We start from the raw sequence: 24,172 nt of genomic DNA on the forward strand, positions 1-24,172 counted from the left end.
TCATTCAGAGATCTGGCAGTTAGCTCATCTCCTTACACCTTACTGATACGATCCCACACAGTACATAGCTACACCTACACACACTTATAACAAAGGATACAATAAAACACATAACAGCTAAAATACACAAAGTATTGTAGTTATTTCTGTAGTGTTAAATGCTGTCAGTTAACAATAAGATGCAAAGGTAGTCGTGTGGAAGAGTTTCTCAAAAACATTTTCTGAAATCGTTATGAAGAGAACAACTGAAATGAATATGTTTGCTGATGCATGTTGGCAGACTAATGTAGAAAAGTTCATACCACTCCTAATAATGAAGTATCAGTTATTGTGTGTAATAATGGCATCCAACAATCTGCATCCTGTCTGGAGTTAGATTAATCATAATCCTTGAATGTAGTGAAAGTTAATCGCAACTATGTATGTAGTCTCAACTCAGAGTAGCTGTCAACTGAGGAAAATCTTCTGTTACCCTTCCCAGCAAGATCTGGCATTTAATTTTGTTTATTTGAGTAATTTACTATAGTCTTTAATCTCATATTTAGGTGGAAGCTTGGCACTTATACTACAAAATACAGTTTTGTATGAAGTAAATGACAGATTTATGTATGAATGTGTCCAATAAAATTTCCACTCATCAGTAACATGAAACAACAAAGACCTCAGTCTCTAGCTCACCTTTCATATCATGAAAATGAATCTTATTTGGCTGCTCAATGTAGATCATGAGTAAATAGTATTCTGCAAACTGTTCATTATTTCTACACTACTAAAATAACTCTTCTTTTCACAAAGTAACAGACTTTTCTCAAAATTACAACACACTCACAACTTCCTGTCTTATGCAACATTGTCTTGTCTTGAGCCAGCATACTTGTCAGCTGTCTTCTCTTTGTTTGTGAAACTTTTGCACAGATATAATTTTTTATATTGGGCCATAGCTTCCAGAAATACATAGACAATATACACAGGAACATTGTGAATAATATTACAATTAAAAATATAACATCATTTTACATAACACTTTCTCATTACACATAAATCATAAGATAACTGAAGGTACTGAAGTGGGGTGATGATGTGATTTAGTTATATATTTTTTCAAATTTTTATAAATAGTAGTAAGTCTTTCAAGAAGACCAAACACCTGCTATTGTTACATTTACCTGTAATATTACTAATTCTTATTAATGTTTTATGAAGTAGTATCCACAGAAGTTATCACTGTACCTCATTTTTTCTTAATAGTAACAGCTATGGAATCTTCTGATCTTGATCATGTCACATTAATAAGGCTTCATCCACTTGATATAAAATGCCATAGTAGGAATCTTATTAGACATAGGTTTTTCCTCCTACTAAATAAAACCCTACTGCAAAATCATAATAAACACTGTATTGAATACTTTTTGAGACAAGTTTACACTTTTCTTCTTCACATAAAAGGTGGAGCATCTCCATGAAAGTCCCACCATGGCAGCATCTGAAACAACACAAGTGATTAATAAAAGAAAACTGTTAGAAAAAGAACATTAAATTGAAATACTGAGATAATATGGAATGATTGATTGGTTGATTGAGATGAGTCATGGGGCTAAACAGCGAGGTCATCAGTCCCGCTCCGAGATAACATTGACTTTACTGGACAACAGTAAACAGTAGTTGTGCACTTTTTTGGTTGTTTATTGTTTGTTTATTCACTGCTCAAAGTAGATATTACGTTACAATTTCTATGTTAGGTTCTTAGACTGAAAGGGGGTCAGTACCCTTTATTGTATGGTCAGACTTAACAAGTTTTTATTTTTATTTGTTTAGTGCTCATACTTGTCAGATTTTTTTTAAAAAAGTTATTTAATATTCATTTTACCTTTTCTTTTATACAATAATGTTATTTACAATATTTAACTTACGTTTTTCTTTTTCCTCTTCTCTGTGCCCTCCTTAGATCAGTCTGCACTGGGCATATTGATTGTTTAAGTTCAATCTCCATTCCTCATTGTTACCATGTAACTGACGCACAGTGTTAGGGCCAGTCTGTATGTCCTCATAGTACCATGACCTTCTATGTCTCTCATTCCTGCCAGACCCACAATGAAAGAGCCATATAAGTTCCCATCTACTAGTTTGTAGACAATGATGAACCCTACATTGCTGCAGAGTCCGAAGAAGCCATTTTGTACAGTTGAAACCGCAACAAATGTCCATCGAGGACAATGTAAATCTGTTACCTCCATTTCTTTCATCACTTCGCTTCTGTAGCCATGTCCTGTGCTGTTGCGCCACTATAGGTTTAACTTTGTTTATCCTTGTCATAGGCATACCCTGTATTCATACTAGTAAACCACTCTTATCCCTTTTTGCACTTCACCCAGTTCAGATACGTCTTGCATCACTATTGTCTAATTGCCTCTCATAATATACAGAAAATATTACATAGAATTACAAGGTTATATACAAGAGTCATAGGTTTTGTATTAGAAACTAACTACATTTTTATTAACATTTTTGAGCTGGCACATTTAAGTTTTTTGCAGTTTTGAAATAGAAGAAAATTAGCTTTATTCTCATTTATTTAGATATCTTCCTGTAGTTACAGAGGGTCAGAAAAAGGAACTCCAAATATTCCATCTTTCTTGTCTCTTCCAACATAGGCAGAATACAACTACACTCAGCAACATCTCTGTCAACTCTACAGGAAAGAGATATGCTATCTACAAGGAACTGTGGCATTTGAATGAAGGAAAAATATGGAATTCTCTGCCCAGACTTCATCTGAAGTTCATCATATCATAATCAAGCAAATAGTTTGCTTTATCTGATGTTTGTGTATATTCTTATCATGCTGTCTGCATGTATTGCCATTAACTATTGGACAATTCTTCTTTAAATGTATGTATTCTCCTGGCTTAAAAGTTATATCTACATCATGTATGTTTTTACTCCTCCCCTGGTAGAGGAGGCTGTGCCATTTTCACCTTGCATTCCTCATGTTATTGTTTTTGCTGGACTTGATGGACTTAGTTTCTTAATTCTTGTATTTACTTGATAGGGGGACTGAGCCGCTTGTGTCCGGCCCCACACGACTCGGCTCGGTCACATACTCACCCCGTATCTGTTCTTACACACACACGCACACACACACACACATACACACACACACACACACACACACACACACACACACACACACACACACACACAATGTATTTATCTCTGTCTCTCTCTCTTTCAATACAAAAGTAATGTTTCCAAGAACAGGTACGTGACGCAGCTAAATTCATAGAGCACTTGGAAAGTAAAATGATATTTCAATACAATTGCGGATAGAAGATGAGTCTCATTTCCAAACAGAAGATATATTTTTCCTTATATGGATAGGAAACATTACATAAGTGCTATCCCTGTAATCTAGAAGACAACCATCCTCATAAAGAAAGCATACAAATAACATTGGTCATTGACGGTATTTGTTCTTTCGGGAACAGATACTACCGTCATATATAGTTAAAAATATGGGTTCCCGGCCTTTGACCTTCTTGTGTGAATGCATACGCTATGCCCAAACTCGTACGGGACTTGGTAGATTAATCTGCCACGAGTAATGAGTATGATGGGCAAACATCTATTAGGCGCACTACGAATGTAGTGTTGTGGACATGTTGGGAATGTGGATCTCACGGGGAGCGTGCAAGGGATAAGTCCCTGCAGACGCACTATCCTCTGTGCCCGCGGTGGCTCAGATGGATAGGGCATCTGCCATGTAAGCAGGAGATCCCGGGTTCGAGTCCCGGTCGGGGCACACATTTTCAACATGTCCCCAATGAAGTATATCAACGTTGCTTGCAGCTAGGGTGTCCATTTAATTATCATTTCATTTCTAGCAAAGCTGCATGGTCATTGACGGTAACTGTCCTTTCGGGAACAGATACTACCGTCATATATAGTTAAAAATATGGGTTCCCGGCCTTTGACCTTCTTGTGTGAACGCACACGCTATGCCCGAACTCGTACGGGACTTGGTAGATTAATCTGCCACGAGTAATGAGTATGATGGGCAAACATCTATTAGGTGCACTACGAATGTAGTGTTGTGGACATGTTGGGAATGTGGATCTCACGGGGAGCGTGCAAGGGATAAGTCCCTGCAGACGCACTATCCTCTGTGCCCGCGGTGGCTCAGATGGATAGGGCATCTGCCATGTAAGCAGGAGATCCCGGGTTCGAGTCCCGGTCGGGGCACACATTTTCAACATGTCCCCAATGAAGTATATCAACGTTGCTTGCAGCTAGGGTGTCCATTTAATTATCATTTCAACAAAATTATAGTTATTGTCGATCAGCAGTAAATCACTAAGATGTTCTGGATTTAATTGGCTGCAGTGATTTGTTAGTAACATGCCGGCTTTACTAAAGCATCTTTCACTAGGTGCGCTTGTTGCTGGGATACATAAAATACGTCTTGCAAGTGCAGCCAGACCTGGTAAATCTGTTTCATGTCTACTCCACCACTTTAAGATGTCATCACCATCTCCTGGGTGCATTAAAATGTAGAGATCTACTTCATCTGCTGCAGATGATCTGTTGTTCCTCCATTCCTTGAAACGATGACACAGTACTTGAAGGATCTATGATAATAAACAAAAGAGACGAGTAATACAGAACTGATGTGGAAATCATTGAAACGTTCCTGTAAAAACGAGGTGTTTTACTTTAATGAAATATTATATGAATTACATCATCCCTGTTTCTCTATAATACACTATCCACTAACTATGCAAAAACAATTATGTTAATGATTGCATGTTGTACCTGCGTAAGTAGCATGCATTTGTTGCACATTGCTAAGAATTTTCATTTATTTCAAGCATATTAAGATCACGGAAAGACAGCCAAAGAAACGTAGCAATTTTATGCCTGGAATTGATCACAATCTTCTCACACACAAAAGTCAAGGCTCGATTTTTAATCCTTTGTACCTCCTGTTAAAAAATACATATCGGTTAGTACTCATCAGTTATGCTAGTTAATTATAAAACTATCACATATCATAATGAAACAGTGCTTTTAACTGCAGTAATTACCCACCTGACAGTCAGTGTCATTGACACTGCAAATTTGTTGCAGTTTGTGAAACCAAAGAAGAACTAACTGGATTGTTGGTTCTTTTTCGCCTTCTAATTCATATGTGGCCTCTTTAAATGGTCTCATAAAATGTACAATTTTTCCTGCAAGCTCATTATCATATCCTTGCAATCTGTAAGTGGAGTCCTTTTCCATCAGCAAAGCAGCAACTTCGTTATACTGAGTGTGTAAGGATTCCAGCATAGTGTACAAGCTGTTCCAGTGTGAGCAGACCTCTTGTTTCAATGATGATTTTAAAGACAAGCAGAGGTCACTTTTCTTAATGTACCTTACAATGCATTTTGCAGTATTTATTGTTGATGCGATGTTCGGGGCATGATTTAACGAGAAGTTATCTTCATCGAAAGCATGGCTAAGTGCTGTGTTTATACAGTGAGCAGCACAAGGAATCCTTTCGTGATTTTCCAAAGCCTTTATTACATTGGCACCCTGGTCAGAGACAAAAACAAAACCATACAACATGTCTGGCAAAATGTCCCAGTCAGCCATCCTCTCTTCAATTTCTTTCATAGTATTTACTCCCGTCTTCTTAACGTCCGGGAATTTTGTTGTAAATAGAACACTGTTCACAAGAGAGCAAACTGTGTTAATGTAATGTGTTGTAAGTGTCAAATAGTGCACCTGACTATGCGAATCAGTCCACATATCAACTGTCGCAGCACGCAACAACGGAAGACACTATGCTGTTTTGTACTGCATCAGCTTGTTTTTTGACATGTCTGCTTATAGTAGGGGGATGTGGCATGACATCTGCCAAGTTAACTTCTCCATAGTGCACACCAGGTTGTGAAGGACTGAGGACAGGGTGTCTTGGCCCTGTGTCCAGATCATGAAGATTCCAAATGGTTCAAATGGCTCTGAACACTATGGGACTTAACATCTGAGGTCATCAGTCCCCTAGAATGTAGAACTACTTAAACCTAACTAACCTAAGGACACCACACACATCCATGCCCGAGGCAGGATTCGAACCTGCGACCATAGCAGTCATGCGGTTCCGGACTGAGCGCCTAGAACCGCTTGGCCACCGCGGCTGGCCATGAAGATCCCAACAATGAACCTGAACCAGACCAGGGATTTGGGGTTGGAGAGGCTAGGAATGCTTGCTATAGGTGGCCCATAGACAATTTGGCATACGAGGGTGACATGTTGGTACCTGTGGCTGTGCTGTGATTTGTTTGTATACCTTGCCTTCAAAGGGGAAGTACTTGTGTAAGTTAGTAAGGTGTATGAGGAATGAGGTAGTGAGTTTGGAGTCTGAAGGATGTTGGGAGAGGTAATGGTCAATAGCAGCAGTACCATGGACATGAAAGATGTTGGTGAGTAGGGAAGTGGTGTCAACAGTGACGAGTAGGGATCCATGTCTTAAAAAGGTGGGAATGGTGGACAGTCAGTGAAGGAAGTGATTAGTATCTTTGATGTGGGAGGCTAGACTTTGGGCAGTTGGTGGAAGGTTTTGATCAATTTTGGCTAATATTCTTTCAGTTGGAGCACAATACCCAGCTACAGTGAGGTCCAGGATTGTTGGATTTGTGTATTTTGGGGTGCATGTAGAAGGAGGGTGTATGAGGCATCATAGGGGTGAGCAGGGAAATGGATTCAGGAAGAGTCTTTGGGAAGGGCATAAGGCTTTAAGCAGGGATTGGTGGTTATGTAAGGCTTCTGGAATGGGATCACTCTTTCAGAGCTTATAGTTGTAGGAGTCAGATAATTTGCAGAGGCCTTCCTCTAGGTAGTCACTGAGATTCATAATAACAGTGGTGAAACCTTGGTCAGCAAATTGGATGATAAGGTTAAGATCTGTTTTTATGCTGTTTATGGCTGTCCTTTCTTTTGCTGAACTGTTGGTGTTCCTTAGGAAGGGACGTGGGGAGGATGGTGAGGCCACGTTGGGTGTAAGGAAGTCCTGGAAGGTGACGAGAGGATGGGTAGGTGGGGGGAGGGGGGGGGGGGGCAGGAGGATCACGGTTCACTGGTGTTAGGAACTGGGAGAGTTAGTGTTCAATTTTGGGATTGTGTTGGTTGTGGATGGAAAGACTAGTGGCAAAGAAGTATTTCCATTGTGAAGATTGGGAGAAGGAGGGTATGTCTTTGACAAGTCCAACATGTTTAAATCTGGATGTAGGGCTGAAGGTGAGACTTTTGGATAGGAATGAAACTTCTCTGGGATTGAGGATTTTGGTAGGAAGTTTAACAACAGTGTTCTGTGATTGTTTAAGCTCTGATTGTGGTAGAGTGTTGTTAGGTCGTTTTTGGGGGATGTGGAAAGTTGGAAAAGTCAGCTAGGTAGGTCTTGGTGCTATGAGGGGTTGGTGAAGATGAACAGTATGGGTAGGATCGGGGATGAATAGTGGTGCCCCAGGCAGCAGTACAATATCAGCATGTTGGATAACTTATGGAGGCGGTGTCTGGAATGCCCTTCCAGATGCTCGAGAGCAAGGGATTCAATTTTTGAGATGTGATGCACATAGTACGGACTGCACAGTAGTAATATCTTGTGGAGGGAGCAGAGACGGTTCCAGGATGCCTGTGCCATGGTGATGTTTCTTGCAGTACCGAGTTAGTGAGGGACAGGGACTGGTAGAATCTGAAAAAGCGAAGATCATTGTGAAAGGAAGAGGCTCCTTGGAAAGTAAATTTTATGATTAGGCCATTGGGAGGAGGGGGTGGGGGTGGGCAAGGGGAAAGTACTGTCTTTTCATTGTGCCTGTCTGCAACTCAATGAGTCATCTTTACAGTAAGTAGCAGTCTGTCGTATGTGATCATTCCATTTTATATTCCTAAAAAGTGTTAGACTCACATATTTGTGTAGTTAACTGATCACATCTGTCATGCATTGATATTATAGTCATAGAATACTAGTTTTTTGTGAAGTGCACGGTTTTACACTTCTGAACATTTAAAGCAAGTTGCCAATCTTTGCACTGCTTTGAAATCTTATATCACGATTTGACTGAATATTTATGTAGATTGTTTCAGACAGTATTTCATTATGGATAGTTGCATCATGTGCAAAAAGTGTGAAGTTAATATAAATGTTGTATGCAAGATCATTAATTTACAACATGAACAGAGCAAGGGTTACTTCTACATCTGTAAGTGGCTCTCCATCCAAGATAACTTGCTGCATTCTCCCTACCAAAAAATCCTTGATCCAATCACAAATTTCCCATGATATCCCCTTCAGACCTGAATTTTTTTCTGGAGAATGGAAAATTTTTCTTTGTGTGAGAATAATCTTAGGTGATTTTGTTATTTTATACAAAAATTTGTCCTCATTTTCAGAACATACTTTGTACACTTGACTTCATTTTATGGACTAAAATAACTACTTAAAAATATTCTCTGTTGTAATAAATAGTAAAATGAACATTCAGTAATTACCAAGGAAAATAAGAATTGAATCTTCAGTTACACAGTGGAATATAACAAAGCAACCACATCTGTGTATTCTGGTAGTCACAAGCTATTGTGCACTGCTGCATTGGCTTGCTGATATTTTAATAGTGGTGCCCAATAGTTGGTAGCACTTGTGCCTGATAAAAAGGTTTCCATTGGGAAAAAATACTTTTGTTGCAGCTAAGACACACACAATTGTAGCCAGAGGGTCTGAAAGAGTTAAGAGGGAGGAGGGAGACAAGTTTGACATTAACTTTCAATTGAAAATATGTTGCATTTTTTTTTACTTATTCTACATCCTTTAGGATCACTATGAACCTAAAGTATGAAAAATATATCTATCTGTTTGTTTTTATCCCTGTATCTAAGACAGCATAAAATAATAGTTTAATTACATGACAAATATGCTCATTATTCTCATGCATGCCTCAGCCACCAAACCTGTGTTAGCAATTTTCAATTTCATCTGTCTATCATGTATCTATGACTATTGTCTGTGATTTTTATACATTGTTCCAGATGATGCCAGAGGAGACATACGATATTCCACCAGATGATGGGGTTTATATTGATGGACTTTTTCTCGATGGAGCAAGGTGGAATAAGGAAATTCATTCCCTTGATGAATCAGAGCCTAAAATACTCTACAGTGTTGTGCCTATTGTAAGTATTATCTCCCTCCACACATGGTTAACTTTTAGATTCATACATATGCTGCTTAGTGTCAGATTGTCTGAGAGAAATGTACAGTTTCCTTTGATTGTACTTACTTCCTTCAAATGTATCCAACTAGTTGAGTCAAACAGGTGAAGTGTTAACATGCTGAGTTTCTTGTTATAGTATTTGACCCAGAACAGAACCCCATTCTACAACAGCTAGTTAGTTATTTGTGTGTCCCCTTGATGAAAATTGTGATGTCTTGCTGTAATGAAAATGTCAGTTAATTTGCAAACCTAGTAAGCTTTCTCAGTGAGAAGTATGGTAACATACTGACTGTTCTTAGTATTATCTTTTTCATGAATCTTAAGCTAAATTTATATAAAAAAAATTATCAATTTTTGAAAATATAATGTAACTGGAGAGATAAAAAACGTACTCACCGGGTGCCAGCAAGAGAATACACGTATAAAGGTATTTAAATGTGCAAGCTTTCAGAGGCAGTGGGTCATTCTTCTGGCAGAAGGTTGAAGGGGAAGGAAAAGAGGTGCAGGGAAAGGATTGATGAGGTTTAAGAAATGGGGAGAGTTTGGAAAGTTGCTCACAACCCGAGTCAGGGGAGACTTACTGCATGGGATGAAAAGGAAAGACTGATTGTTGGGCACTGCACAGGATGAGATCTGACAACCTGAGAGCTTAAAGATGGAAGATAGAATAATATGCAAGACAGAGATTACTGCCAAAATGTAGGGTAATACTGCCAAAACATTGTGCACAAGTTAATAAAAGCAGAAAGCTAAGTGCACTGTATGTGATAGGGATTGAAGGGTGGGAGTTGGAGAAAAATAGACATGTCAGAAAATGGACGATATAGAAGACCAAAGGGAGTGAAGAAAGGAATACTACTGTGAAGAAATGCTGAGACTCAAGAAATTAATGTAATTTAAGGCCAGGTGGGTGGTGAGAATCAAGGACACATTGTAACTTTGGTTCCCAGCTGTGGAGTTCTGGGGAACTGGTATCTGGGGAAGAATCCATATAGTGTGTGTGATGAAACAGGCACTAAGGTAATGCCTGTCATGTTGTAGAGTATGCTCTACGACAGCATACTGCGTATTGCCAGTATACACTCACTGCCTATGCCTATTCATCCTAACTGATAACTTGGTAGTCATCATGTCAATGTAGAAGGCTGAACAGTGTTTACTTAACAACTGGTACATAACGTGTGTCATTCCACAGATGGCTCTCCCTTTGATAGTATACATTTTGCCATTTACTGCAGAGATGGTCACAGGGGCAGGAGCCATAGGGTAGGAAAGTGGGTGCAGAAGGAGCATAGGATCTAACGAAGGTATGTCAGAGATTGGGAGGATGACGACAAGCTATTCTAGGTGTGGTACGCAAAATGTCATACAGAATGGACCTCATTTCATGGCATGGTTATAGGAAGTCACAGCTTTGTCAAAGTAGCTGATTAATACATTGAAGTCATTCCTTCTCATATTGCCTGGTGTCTCCCCAGACCCAGGGTTCTGAGTGAGTTTTCCAGTCTTCCCCTGTTTCCTAAATGTCACCCCTTTTCCTTCACCCCTCTTCCTTCCCCTTCAACCTTTCTGCCAGAAGAAGGAAATACTGGCTCTGAAAGATTGCAAATTTAAATACCTTTATATGAGTATTCTCCTGCCACCACTTGGCGAGTACATTTTATAAGCTAAGCTAACTGTAACTTTCTTTTTTTTTCGTATCATGATACATACTTAAACTTAAATGTGTGCTCGAGATCCCCCTAAATCCCAATTTCTCTCTCTCTCTCTCTCTCTCTCTCTCTCTCTCTCTCTCTCTCTCTCTCACACACACACACACACACACACACACACACACACACACACACACACACAAAAACAGAGAGTGAGAGACAGGAATGAGGGGGGGGGGGGGGAGTACAGAACCACATATTCAGAAGAAGTCACATGACTTTTCTTTTTTTCTGAGCTTATTTTTGTTATCTATGAGGTTCTCCACACCATTGGGTAACTGGTAAAAGATTTTTATGACTTTCTGTGTCATGCTAAATGCTGAGTGATGAAAAATATCTCATCTCAAATATTAATCTTCCTGAAAAATAGGTAGAAGGAAACACTGGCAATGGAAAGTTCTGTTAGAATCTAAGTAACAACTTAGTAATAAGAAAGAAACACTACCAGTTAAAAGTTCTGTTACAAACTAAATAACATTCAGGAATAAAGGTAACAACTCTCCAAACAGCAGACATATTGATTGCCAGGGCATAAACAGGACTGAAAACCTTGCTAGCTTTCAGGCATATCCTGTTTCATGTTAGAGCACATGCATGCATCCCCTTCTCCCCCATACCACACACATATACACACCTGCATGTTGCGGAATATCCTGTACGAGGACTGAAGTTCTACAGCTTTAGTGGGTGTGGGGTTGTGTCAAGCAGAATACATGAGAGGAGAAAGGAGATGGGGAATGGAAAGGAGAGCTGAGAAGAGTGGCTGCTAGCTATAACTGCTGGCAGGGAGGCATCAGGTGAACAAGATAGGGCTACAGGATAGAGAGGCAGCAGGTGCATAGGATAGAAATGTGGTACCAGCACTGGTGAGATCATACAATACAAAGTAACAATGACATGATGGAAATGGAAATGCCGTGTGGCTAGGGCCTGCCATTGGGTAGACCATTTGCCCGGTGCAAGTCTTCTGAGTTGATGCCACTTTGGTAACTTGTGTGTCAATGGGGATGAAAGGACGATGGTAATGACAACACAACACCCAGTCCCTGCCTGAGTGGAGAAAATCTCTGACCCAGCCGGGAATCGAACCTGGGCCGTTAGGCATGACATTCTGTCTCGCTGACCACTCAGCTACCAGGGGCGGACAGTGACATGGTGATGATGATTATTATCATTATTATGATTTGGGGTAGTAGACAGGGAGGGTGCAACAGAGCAGAGGAAGGGGAGAATTGTGGAAGTGGGTGTGGGTGCAGGGTGAGTGAAATTAGGGTCCTGGTTCAGGGTGGAGATAGAAGTAGATGTGGGCCAGGCGTAATGGAAATTGTGGCAAGAATGATTATGAGAATGAAGCATGTGTTGCAAATACAACTCCTATCTACATAATTCAGAGATGCTGGTATGTGTGTGTGTGTGTGTGTTTGGCGGGGGGTATCCAGGTTATGAAGCAGCCAGTGAAATTGAACTGTTGTGAACAGCAGTGTATTCTGCCACAGGGTGGGCAGTTCTTTTCTTGGCCACAGTTTGGTGGTACCATTCATACTGGCATATAGCTAATTTGTGATCATGCCCATGATAAATGCTGTACCAAAATTGTGGCAGAGCTCTGGTTAATGATATGACGGCTTCCAGAGATGGCTTTGCCTCTCAGTCTGTGACAGGACTCGATTAGGATGTGCTGGATGGGTGTATTTTACAGGTCTTGCACCTGGGTCTTCCACAGGGTCATGCATGATAAAATATCTAAAAGAAAATTCATATAAAACTATGATCATTCAGCAAAAAGAAAAAAATATACTCAGAAATCAGCATCAAATATTGGTTCACATTATATATTAACAGTGACAAACAATAGTGGAAATTCCTGGATGGAGCAGTATGTAAAATAAGGGAAACATAACCACTCACCTATAGTTGGATTGACGTGTGGAGCACAGAAATCCACAACAGAAAATAGCATTCATACTAACGTTCAGCTTTTTTTCTGGTAAAAGTGCACAAATCAAAACACACCAACTCAGACACCCAAATGCACACTCCCTTAACCATAGCAAGAAGACTTTGGCAGGTGCTTCACTATGCAGGCCATTTAGGTACTCTCGCCTATTAAAAGTTTCTCTGAACTACACTCTCCAACATAGGTGGTCTAAATATCCACTAACCTGTTCCCACTGTCTCACCTTACGTTTTCCCTTCTCTCTTTTGTCCACAGCACTCCTTCTCTGTCCAGCTCATGCACTGCCTTTCATGGATTGCCTTCTCCCCCCCCCCACCACCACCATACCCCCACTGGGCGTTCTCTTTCTCCTCTCCCTCACCCTCACCTTCACCTTCAGCCTCACTGTCATCCTCTCCCTCCACCTCCGCTTCTCCTTCTGCCTGTCCCTCATCCTCTCTCTCTCTCTCTCTCTCTCTCTCTCTCTCTCTCTCTCTCTCTCCCTCCCTCTCCCTTACCCCTTGTCAACCTCACTCCCTATATCTCTTTTTGTTGTACTGTCACCTTTTTCATTTTTCATCTTGTTTTGCAGCCACAGCATCATCTGTCCAAAGACGTGCCTCTTTCCTGTTATCCTCTCATGTGTGTGTGTGTGTGTGTGTGTGTGTGGTGGTTTGTTTTTTTTTTTTTTTTTTTGGGCAGAAAAGGAGCTGGTGATCAAAAGCTAATGGAAATACTGTTTTCTGTTACATGTTTCTGTGACCAAGGCATCAATCCACTGTAGTGAGTGGTGGTCAATATTTGCTGGTGACACAAGTATATTAATTAAGTTCTCATAACTGACCGTAGTGTACACAACTCAGGTACCAGCTGGGTCAGTCTGGTCCCTTTAATCTCACAAACCAACCAACCAGCTGGGTCATAGCAAACATTTATTTTAATCATGAAAAGATACTTGATGTGCAGCTTTAGAAAATAAATAAAAGTGTTCTGTTGGTGCCAAAAATAGATACTCATGATCATGCACTCCATAAAACACTATGCGCAAATTTTTTGTGGTATTAAACTGCATATCAAACAAAAATGGTAGACAATTAACTAATTGACATGTTTCAGTTATTCAAATTAGAATTAAAATTTTTAATTAAAATTAAAAAATAAACAGAATAAAACTATATTTTTATTCTATTTCTTGCCAGGTATTTCTGTAACATAAGTGAGGAGTAAGAAAGCTTTATAAAGTAGATAACGGTACATCTCACAGAGATCTGCACTAAGTTCTTGAATTTCTCTCACTTTCTTAGCAGTACATTCACTGTTCAGTAGTAAGTGTTTCAAGTAGTTGAAATCAGTTTGTTTAATTGTGGTGTACATTACTGCAGTATATGACAGAGAAATAAAGTCCACATACACTTTGCCTCAGTCTCAAGGATGAAGAGTGGGCTTCTAGGTTAACATTACCAGTGAATGAACAGGTATGAGAACAACTACATTAAAAAATTCATACCTGACACCACAAAAATTGTTGGTGAACTTTTTAACTGAAGACTAGCTCAAATAAGTATAAAATTGGGACCTGGGATAAGCTACACATTTCTCAGCTTTAAAGTGTATACAGAAGAAGTAAAAAATAATTAAACACATGAGCAACCTTATCCAATTAATGAACATAATTTTATCAGTACAATTTGAAGGCCCAGTTATAAGTTGATAATAAATAAAAACACAAGTATCTAATTACCTTTATATTTTATTAATGAGTATCATAACAGGAGTGTAATAAATCATAACTGTCACAGGAAACCACAGAGTTAGTGCAGAAATGGCTGCACTTATATGATTAATGTGAAAATAAAAATAAAATAATGTACAAGATACACATGCACACACAAACTGTAATCAAGATAATTTAGATATACAAATGAGATATTATGGCAAATCACATTAACTCAAACTGATAAACCTTTTATAGCATTATTCTGGCTATGGTTCTCGTTATTCTCTGATGACAACATAAACGTAAATGAATGATAATTTCCTCACCACTTTTCTCAAGGCAGAAACTGTAAAATTAATAATGAAAGAAACTATTTAGAGTGTTCTGTACTTCTACATTTCCTCAACAATTTAAGTCTTAACAATACCTGAAGATATTCTGCAGATGGGTCTTAGGATCTGAAATAATCTCGTTTATCTGTTCTCTCTGATACAATATGTTGTCTTCATATGAAACTTCCTGGCAGATTAAAACTGTGGTTGGTGGTTCTTCACTCATCAAGAAGAGCTGTTTTGAACAGTTCAAGTGTCTCTGTAGAAAATTTAGACTCTATAGTATGTAGAAATGTATGGGCTTTCTTCTGTGAACATAGCTTTCTGTCATCCAGTGTGTCTTTCATGATCTCTCAGTGATAAGTGTGTGTATGTTAGTTGAAACTTCTCTGAACAGGGCTTACATAATTGTAAGTTTAAATGTAATGTATGCCCATCTGAAAGAGGCAAAACCTGGAAAAGTGATATTATTTTATTTCTAACAAACAGGGATAAAGACAGTGGGTAACATACTCATAAAGGGTTAGTGCAACCATCCAGGCTGACTCACTCTTCCTTACAGAGAATAGGAGGCATGGATTCAGAAACATGCTTTGGAATCATTTTATAAGTAAATATATAAATCATTTTACAATTTTTCCACTAGAAAACAATAGCCAATAAAGTGATGTATTCATTCTCTTTGCCAGGAGCAATGGTAAAAATAATCTTACAGTTTTTTTTACCTAAGATTCTTTGAGTTTTGGGTAACATTTAACTCCTGTCTCATGAGTGTTGATATTCAATCACTGCTAAGAAGTAAATCCTGCAAGTTTTCTTGTTGAAGGTATTCACGAAATTCCTCAAACCAGTCACATTTCTGTATCACAATGTGAAATAGTTTGATGTCTCTTAAGAAATAGTTTCACCCAATTCTCTCCTAGCCTGCAATTTGTAAAAGCAGTTTTCATTCCAGTATTCCTCATCTTTCACTTTTCTGAATACATTGGAAAGCCAGTTTTTGATTTTCCTAATATCCAGTTTGCCAACAGCTGTTCTTCATCTGTTGTTAAGACTGTGGCTGGCCATATGTGCCTTCCTTCAAATGTTTTGCCATATAGTTTTATTGATAATGTTGCTTTTACTGTGTGAATGCTTTATTTAAACTCAAGATGCCTAATCTTAGTGCCTCTGGTACTTCATCTAATTGAATATTTAAAGTGTTAATGCTTTCTTCTCTTTCTCTGGAAATAAAATTCTTCATCAGAAATATGTAAAAAAGAAAATTGGCTAAGACTGATCTGATAGAACAGAGCTAATTTACAGGAAATAACTACGCACCAAACACTTCTTGAAAGTTCTTACAGACACCTCTTCAACCATTTCTGAACTGGGGCTTAATTTTAAGATTAGAAACTGCATTATTTGCATAATAATTTTTTATTTATCTGAGTGAAACCAATCATGGAAAAATCTCCTGATCTGTGTTAATTCACTGGGAATTGGTACCACTCCCATCATTGAATTGAACACATGTTGTTGAGTAACTGGCCAGGGTCATAGACAGGAGTTTGTAAACTGAACTTGGAACATATATGCTGCAGTAAAGAGTTCATTCAGCCCCCATTTACATCAGGTTTAAAAAATATGTTAAACATACAAGTGAATAAATAGGTGTTCATTTATTGGCAAATCTTGATTTTCAGTATCCAATTACTGACTACCCCATAATGTTCAAATATAACAACTGTCAACTATCTTTTTATCTTTGCAAATATATGTACTACCAAAACAAGCAACAATTTGTACCAAAACTGAATATTTACAAGTGAAGCAAATCATGACACAGCTCTTATGTTAAGACTGGACAGAGGTCAATAACAGTTACAAGTGCACCAAACATTCCTCTGTTTTCTCCTTCTGAGGTTGACTGATGTGGCCAGCTGGCTGCCAGCTAGAAGACAACTGAATTCACCAGACACAGTGGGAGGCTCTTTAAAGCTTAATTTTTAAATTTATATCTAGCTTGTTCGTTCACAGGTGCTGTCCACTTGCTAGAGCAAATGTTTCCAAGAAGATGGAAATTGAGAGATGCTATAAATTCAAAATAAAAATAAAAATAGGTGTTATTGGTCTCCCCTACAACTTAAATGATTATGTAAAGGATTGAAAATTTCTCTTACATCAAGAATTAAGGATTCCAGTTAATATCACGGCAAGACATTCATTGTACACAGATCCTTTTCCTTATAGCTCATATATAAGTATTGTTATATCATAAATAAATCCCCCCATTAACCATGGAACTAACCATTGGCGGGGCAGCTAGTGTGCTTCAGCAATACAGATAGCCAGTGTGCTTCAGCGATACACATAGCCATACTGCAGGTGCACCAGAATGGAGGGGTATGTGTTAAGAGTCAGACAAACATATTGTTCCTGAAGAGGGGCAGCAACCTTTCCAGTAGTTGCAGGGGCGAGAGTGTGGATGATTGATCGATCTGGTCTTGTAACACCAAAGGAAACAACCTTGCTGTGCTTGTATTGCAGACAGCTGAAAGCCATAATTTTTGCTGAGGGCATGATGCTCTGCTGTAGGAGTAAATGATGATGGCATCATCTTGGGTAAAATATTCTGGGGGTAAAATAGTCTCCCATTCAGATCTACAGGTGGTGACTACTCAGGAGGATGCTCTCATCAGGAGAAACAAAACTGGCATTCTACAAATTGGAGTGTGGAATGTTAGATCCCTTAGTAGCACCTGTAGCTTAGAAAATTTAAAAAGCAAAATGGATAGGTTGTAGTTAGATATAGTGGGAATTGATGAAGTTTGATAGCAGGACTTCTAATCATGCAAATTACACATTATAAGTACAAAATGGAATAGGTATAATACACAAGTAGGTTTAATAATGAATAAGAATATAAAAATGCAGGTGAGCTGCGATGAACAGTATAGTGAATGCATAATTGTAGCCAAGATAAACATGAAGCCAACATCCACAAGAGTCGTACAAGTTTACATTCCAACTAGTTACGCTGATGATGCAGAGATTGAAAAAATTCATGATGAGTAAAAGAAATTAAATAGTAGTTGTTGTTGTTGTGGTCTTCAGTCCTGAGACTGGTTTGATGCAGCTCTCTATGCTACTCTATCCTGTGCAAGCTTCATCATCTCCCATTACTTACTGCAACCTACATCCTTCTGAATCTGTTTAGTTTATTCATCTCTTGGTCTCCCTCTACGATTTTTACCCTCCACGCTGTCCTCCAGTACTAAATTGGTGATCACTTGATGCCTCAGAATATGTCCTACCAATTGATCCCTTCTTCTAGTCAAGTTGTGCCACAAATTTCTCTTCTCCCCAATTCTATTCGATACCTCCTCATTAGTTATGTGATCTACTCATCTAATCTCCAGCATTCTTCTGTAGCACCACATTTCAAAAGCTTCTATTCTCGTCTTGTCTAAACTATTTATCATCCACGTTTCACTTCCATACATGGCTACACTCCATACAAATATTTTCAGAAAAGGCTTCCTGACACTTAAATCTATACTCAATGTTAACAAATATCTCTCCTTCAGAAACACTTTCCTTAGCATTGCCAGTCTACATTTTATATCCTCTCTACTTCAAACATCATGAGTTATTTTTCTTCCCAAATAGCAAAACTCATTTACTACTTTAAGCATCTCATTTCCTAATCTAATTCCCACAGCACCACCCAATTTAATTCGACTGCATTCCATTATCCTCATTTTGCTTTTGTTGATGTTCATCTTATATCCTCCTTTCAAGACACTGTCCATTCCGTCCCATTAAATAGTTAAGGGAAACTAAAATTTAATCATAATGGGGTTTGGAATCCAATAGCAGGAAAAGGAAGAGAAGGAAATGTTGTAGGTAAATATAGATTGCAGAAATGAACGAAAGAGGAAGGTACCTAGTAGAATCTTGCACAGAGCATAATTTAATCATCACTGACACTTGTTTTAAGAAACATGAAGGAAGACTGAATGTGTGGAAGAGACCTGGAGACACTGGAAGCTTTGAGATGGACAACATAATGGTAGGAGAAGAGATTTTGCAACCAGCTTTTAAGTTGTAAGGCATTTTCATGGGTAAATGTTTCCTCTGAGCACAATTTATTGGTTATGAATTGCAGATTAAGACTAAATAAATATAAAAAAATTAGAAAATGAAGGAGCTGGGACCTGGATGGGTTGAAAGAACCAGAGGTTGTTGACAGTTTCAGAGCGAGCATTAGGCAAGAATTTGCTGGAACAGTGGAAAGGAATACAGAAGAAGATGATCAAGCAGCTTTGAGAGATGAAATAGTAAAGACAACAGAGGATCAAATAGGTAAAAAGACAAGGCCTAATAGAAATCCTTGGATAGCACAGGATATATTGAATTTAACTGATGAAAAGAGAAGATATAAAAATGCGATGTGAAAAGTGGCTAATCGGGAATGGCTCGAGGATAAATGAAATTTTTTAGAAGCATATTGCACTAGGGGAATACCAGATACCAACTACAGGAAAATGAAAGAGGCCTTTAAAAGAAAGAGGAGCAGTTGTATGAAAATCAAGCGCTTAGATGGGAAACCAGTCCTAAGCAATGAAGGGAAAGCTGAAAGATGGAAGTAGTGTACAGAGGGTCTATACAAGTTGGCTGAACCAGAGAGCAATATTATAGGAATGTGAGAGGATATACATGAAAATGAGATGGGAGATATGATACTGTGAGAAGAATTTGACAGAGCACTGAAGATGGCTTTCCATCAGGACTACTGATAGTCTTGGTGTGCAAGTTGTATGAGTTGGGTGAAATACTCTCAGACTTTAGAAGTATGTAACAGTTCCAGTTCCAAAGAAAGCAAGTGCTGACTGGTGTGAATATTTTTGAACTACCTGTTTAACAAGTAATGGTTGCAAAATTATTTGTGGAAGAATGGAAAAACTGATAGAAGCTGACCTACGGGAAGATAAGTTTGGATGTCAAACAAATGTAGGAAATACCCAAGGCAATACTGACCCTATGATTTATCTTAGAAAATATGTTACGAAAGTGAAAACCTATGCTTATAGCATTTGTAGACTTAGAGAAAGATTTTGACAGTATTGACTAGAATACTCTCTTTGAAATTCTGAGGGTAACAGCAGTAAAGTACAGGAAGTGAAAGGCTACAACTTTTGCAGAAACCAGACAGCAGTTATAAGAATCGAGGGGCGTGAAAGGGAAGCAGTGGTTGAGAAGGAAGTGAGACAGTGTTGTAGCCTCTCCCCTACAATATTCAGTCTGTACATTAGCAAGAAATAAAGAAAACCAAAGAAAAATTTGGAATAGGAATTGGACTGTGTCTTGAAACAAAGATATACACTGAGGTGACAAAAGTCTTAGGTAGTGATATGCACATGTATAAATGGTGGTTAGATTAGATTAGATTAGTACTTGTTCCATAGATCAGGAATATGACACTTCGTAATGATGTGGAACATGTCAGGTTAATAAAAGGTGTCTATACAAGATATTACATTACACAAAATATTACATGACACTTAAGTTTTTTTTATTTTATTTTATTTTTTTTTTTTTTTTTTTTTAGGCGGGGGGGGTTGGGGAAATTACCCACTTACTATATCCAATGAGTAGAAGGAGTTGCCATTAAGAAATTCTTTTAATTTCCTTTTAAAAGATATATGGCTATCTGTCAGACTTCTGATGCTATTACGTAAGTGACCAAAGACTTTTGTGGCAGCATAATTTACTCCCTTCTGAGCTAAAGTTAGATTTAACCTTGAGTAGTGAAGATCATCCTTTCTCCTAGTGTTGTAGCCATGTACACTGCTATTACTTTTGAATTCATTCGGATTGTTAATAACAAATTTCATAAGTGAATATATATATTGTGAGGCTACAGTGAAGGTCTCTAGTTCTTTAAATAAGTGTCTGCAGGATGATCTTGGATGAGCTCCAGCAATTATTCTGATTACACACTTTTGTGTAATGAACACTCTTTTACTCAATGTTGAGTTACCCCAGAATATGATGCCATACGAAAGCAGAGAACGAAAATAGGCTTGGCAAGTTAATATACTGAGATGTATATCGCCAAAATTTGCAATGACCCTAATAGCATAAGTATCTGAACTCAATGTGTCAGCAGATACTCAAACGTTTCAGCATGGTAGTATTGCACGCACAAGAATAGAGGAGTAGTGCAATGGCAGAGCTGTCATTTGTACTCAGATGATTCATGTGGAAAAGCTAGATGCATGGGATATTCCACTTCAGAAATCATTACAGAATTCAATGTTCCAAGATCCATAGTGTCAAGAGTGTGCCAAGTATACCAAATTTCAGGCATTGCCTCTCACCAAGGACAATGCTGTGGTCGACGGCCTTCACTTAACAACTAAGAACAGTGGCATTTGTGCAGTGTTGTCAGCACTGACAGACAAGCAACATTATGTGAAATAACAACAGAAATCAAAGTGGGACATATGACAAACTTATCTATTTGGAGAGTGTGGCAAAATTTTGTGTTAATGGGCTATGGCAGCAGACGATCGATCCGAGTGCCTTTGCTAACACCATGGCATCACATGCTGCACCTCTTGTGGGCTCATGACCGTATCCATTTGATCCTATATGACTGGAAAACTGTTGGCTGGTCCGATGAGTAGGGCTTGAGTGTGGCGCAAACCCCTTGAAACCATGAACTCAAGTTTTCAACCAGGCACTGTGCAAGCTGGTGGTGACTTCATAATGGTGTGGATCGTATTTACATGGAGGGACCGGGTCTTCTGGTCCAACTGAACTGATCTTTGACTAGAAATGTTTATGTTTGGCTGCTTGGAGATTATTTCCAGCCTTTCATAGACTTTGTGTTCCCAAACAACAGTGGAATCTTTATGGCTAACAATGCACTGTGCCACAATTGCTCATGATTGATTTGAAGAACATTCTGCATAGTTTGAGTGAATGACTTTGTCACCCAGATTGCCTGACATAAATGCCATCGAACATTTATGGGACATAAAAGAGAGGTCAGTTCATGCACAAAATCCTTCAATGGCAACACTTTTGCAATTATGGATGACTATAGAGGCAAGATACTTCCAATGACTTGTAGGTTCCATGCTACATAGAGTTGCTGCAGTATGCCAGTCAAAGGAGGTCTGACATGATATTAGGAGGTATTCCATGATTATTGCCACCTCAGTATAAGGTGAACAGTATTAAAAGCAAAAGAAGGATAATGGAACATAGTTGAATTAAATCAGATGATGCTGAGGGAATTATATTAGGAAATGACACATTTAAAATTGTAGATGAGTTTTGTTACTTGGGCAGCAAAACAAATGATGATGGCTCAAGTAGAGATAATATAAAATGTAGATTGGCAAGAAAAGCATTTCTGAAGAAGAGAAATTTGTTAACATTGAATATAGATTTAACTGTTAGGAAGTCTTTTCTGAAAGTATTTGTATGGAGTGTAACCATGTATGGAAGTGAAATGTGAACGATAAACAGTTTACACAAGAAGAGGATAGAAGCTTTTGAAATATGGTGCTAAGAGAAGAATGCTGAAGATCAGGTGGGTAACTGACATAACCAATGAGGAGGTAGTAAACAGAACTGGGGAGAACATACATTTGTGGCACATTCTGACTACAGGAAAGGAGTGATTGAATAGCACATTCTGAAACATCAAGAGATCACCAATTTAGTACCAGATGGAAGTTCAGGGAGGGAAGGGGTGTAAAAATCATAAAGGGAGACCAAGAGATGAATACAGTAAGCAAATTCAGAAATGAAGATGATTGCACAGAATAGAGTTGCATGGAGACATCCATCAAGCCAGTCTATAGGCTGAAAACCACCAGCACCACAACAACAACAACAGCAACAAGGTAGCAGTTTATTTATTCATTTGTTTTTTATCCTAGTCCAAGAAAAAACAGAAACACTAAAAGACAATATAACCCTAAGACTAAAATCTAATACCGATGATTGAGAAAATTTCTTACTTTTTGAGTCCAGTCTTCAGCAGTCAGAATAGCACAGATATTTGCTGCAAACTAATTGTCCATGTTACAGGGTTCACTCAGATTATTGCAAATGAATAATTGTTCAGATTCTTGCCATGCCCCACATTCACTAAGTTATGTCAGCAAACTGTTACATTACATTTCTTATATATCTGAATATACCAGTGAAGAAACTAAATATTTTGTAATTCTTATTTATTACAGATATGGCTCAAACCTATAGAGAAGTCTGAATTTGTGCCAGGTGAGACATACACTTGTCCTGTATACAAAACTTCTGAGAGACGTGGTGTGCTATCTACAACAGGTCACTCAACAAACTTTGTGATAGCTATGCTATTACCAACTTCTAAACCACCCGAGCATTGGATATTAAGAGGTGTAGCGATGTTATGTCAGCTGTCACAGTAGCAAAAGAGCTTTTGTTCTTCATTTTGTTTGTTTTCCCTTATTTGTAAATATGTATTTATATATATCTTTATATATCTAACTGTATATTTATGAGCATTATTTTTGTAATAAAGAAGCTAATGTGCAACAGCACACACAAGAAATTTATTATATTTTTTTAAGTATCAAATTACACTGCTTTTTGCTGAAACTATTGCCAAAAAATAAACAATGATACTGTTTTTGCTTCTCTGGTATTATTTGATTTTGGCTTTGCTTAGGTATCTTACCCAGTTACTCGAAGCAACTCTAGGTTTCCTACTGTGCAAACTACAATGCAACCCAACCTTCCTGACACCAAGATAACATTCCTAATCTTGGAGGTTCGACACAGGGGCTGCAAAAGTCCTAACTAGTACGGGAATTTATAAATGGTCTCCAATCAAATCAAGCTGATAAACTATAGAGATAAATTACATTTTATTGTAAATTTATTGGCAACAAAGATTAACATTTTTTTATTTATTTAATTATCCAAGCTCTCCCCCCCCCCCCTCCCAAAAAAAAACAAAAAAATCAAAAAAAAAAAAAAAAAAAAAAAAAAAGGAAAGGAAACACCAGAATGCAATGTGATATTAAAATTACGGTCTTATATTAATGACTGAAAGAATTTTACACTTCGTGGGTCCAGTGTCCTGCAACTAGATTGGCATGGTCTTTCACTGTAAACAAGTCTTCCATGTCATAGGTTTTCTCAGATTACTGCAAATCAACAAGTGTTCAGAATCCTGCCTTGCA

The 24,172-nt window shown here is 38.3% G+C and overlaps 1 protein-coding gene and 2 non-coding genes across 3 annotated transcripts in view; all 3 read left to right on the top strand.

The window, feature by feature from the left end:
* The window catches only part of LOC126161364 (dynein axonemal heavy chain 7), a 1,035,864-nt gene extending 1,012,360 nt beyond the window's left edge, over positions 1-23,504 (top strand). The window contains exons 63-64 of the mRNA XM_049917134.1: positions 9,061-9,204; positions 23,189-23,504. Coding sequence (XP_049773091.1) covers positions 9,061-9,204; positions 23,189-23,395 — 351 coding nt within the window. The 3' untranslated portion in view covers positions 23,396-23,504. The remainder of the gene's footprint in view (positions 1-9,060; positions 9,205-23,188) is intronic.
* On the top strand, positions 3,725-3,799 carry Trnat-ugu (transfer RNA threonine (anticodon UGU)). The gene has a single exon. It is a non-coding gene; the product is annotated as a tRNA-Thr (tRNA).
* Trnat-ugu (transfer RNA threonine (anticodon UGU)) lies at positions 4,165-4,239 on the top strand. The gene has a single exon. It is a non-coding gene; the product is annotated as a tRNA-Thr (tRNA).
* Positions 23,505-24,172: the final 668 nt, after the last annotated feature.

This window comes from Schistocerca cancellata, chromosome 2 (assembly GCF_023864275.1).
Source record: "Schistocerca cancellata isolate TAMUIC-IGC-003103 chromosome 2, iqSchCanc2.1, whole genome shotgun sequence".
Lineage (NCBI taxonomy): Eukaryota > Metazoa > Arthropoda > Insecta > Orthoptera > Acrididae > Schistocerca > Schistocerca cancellata.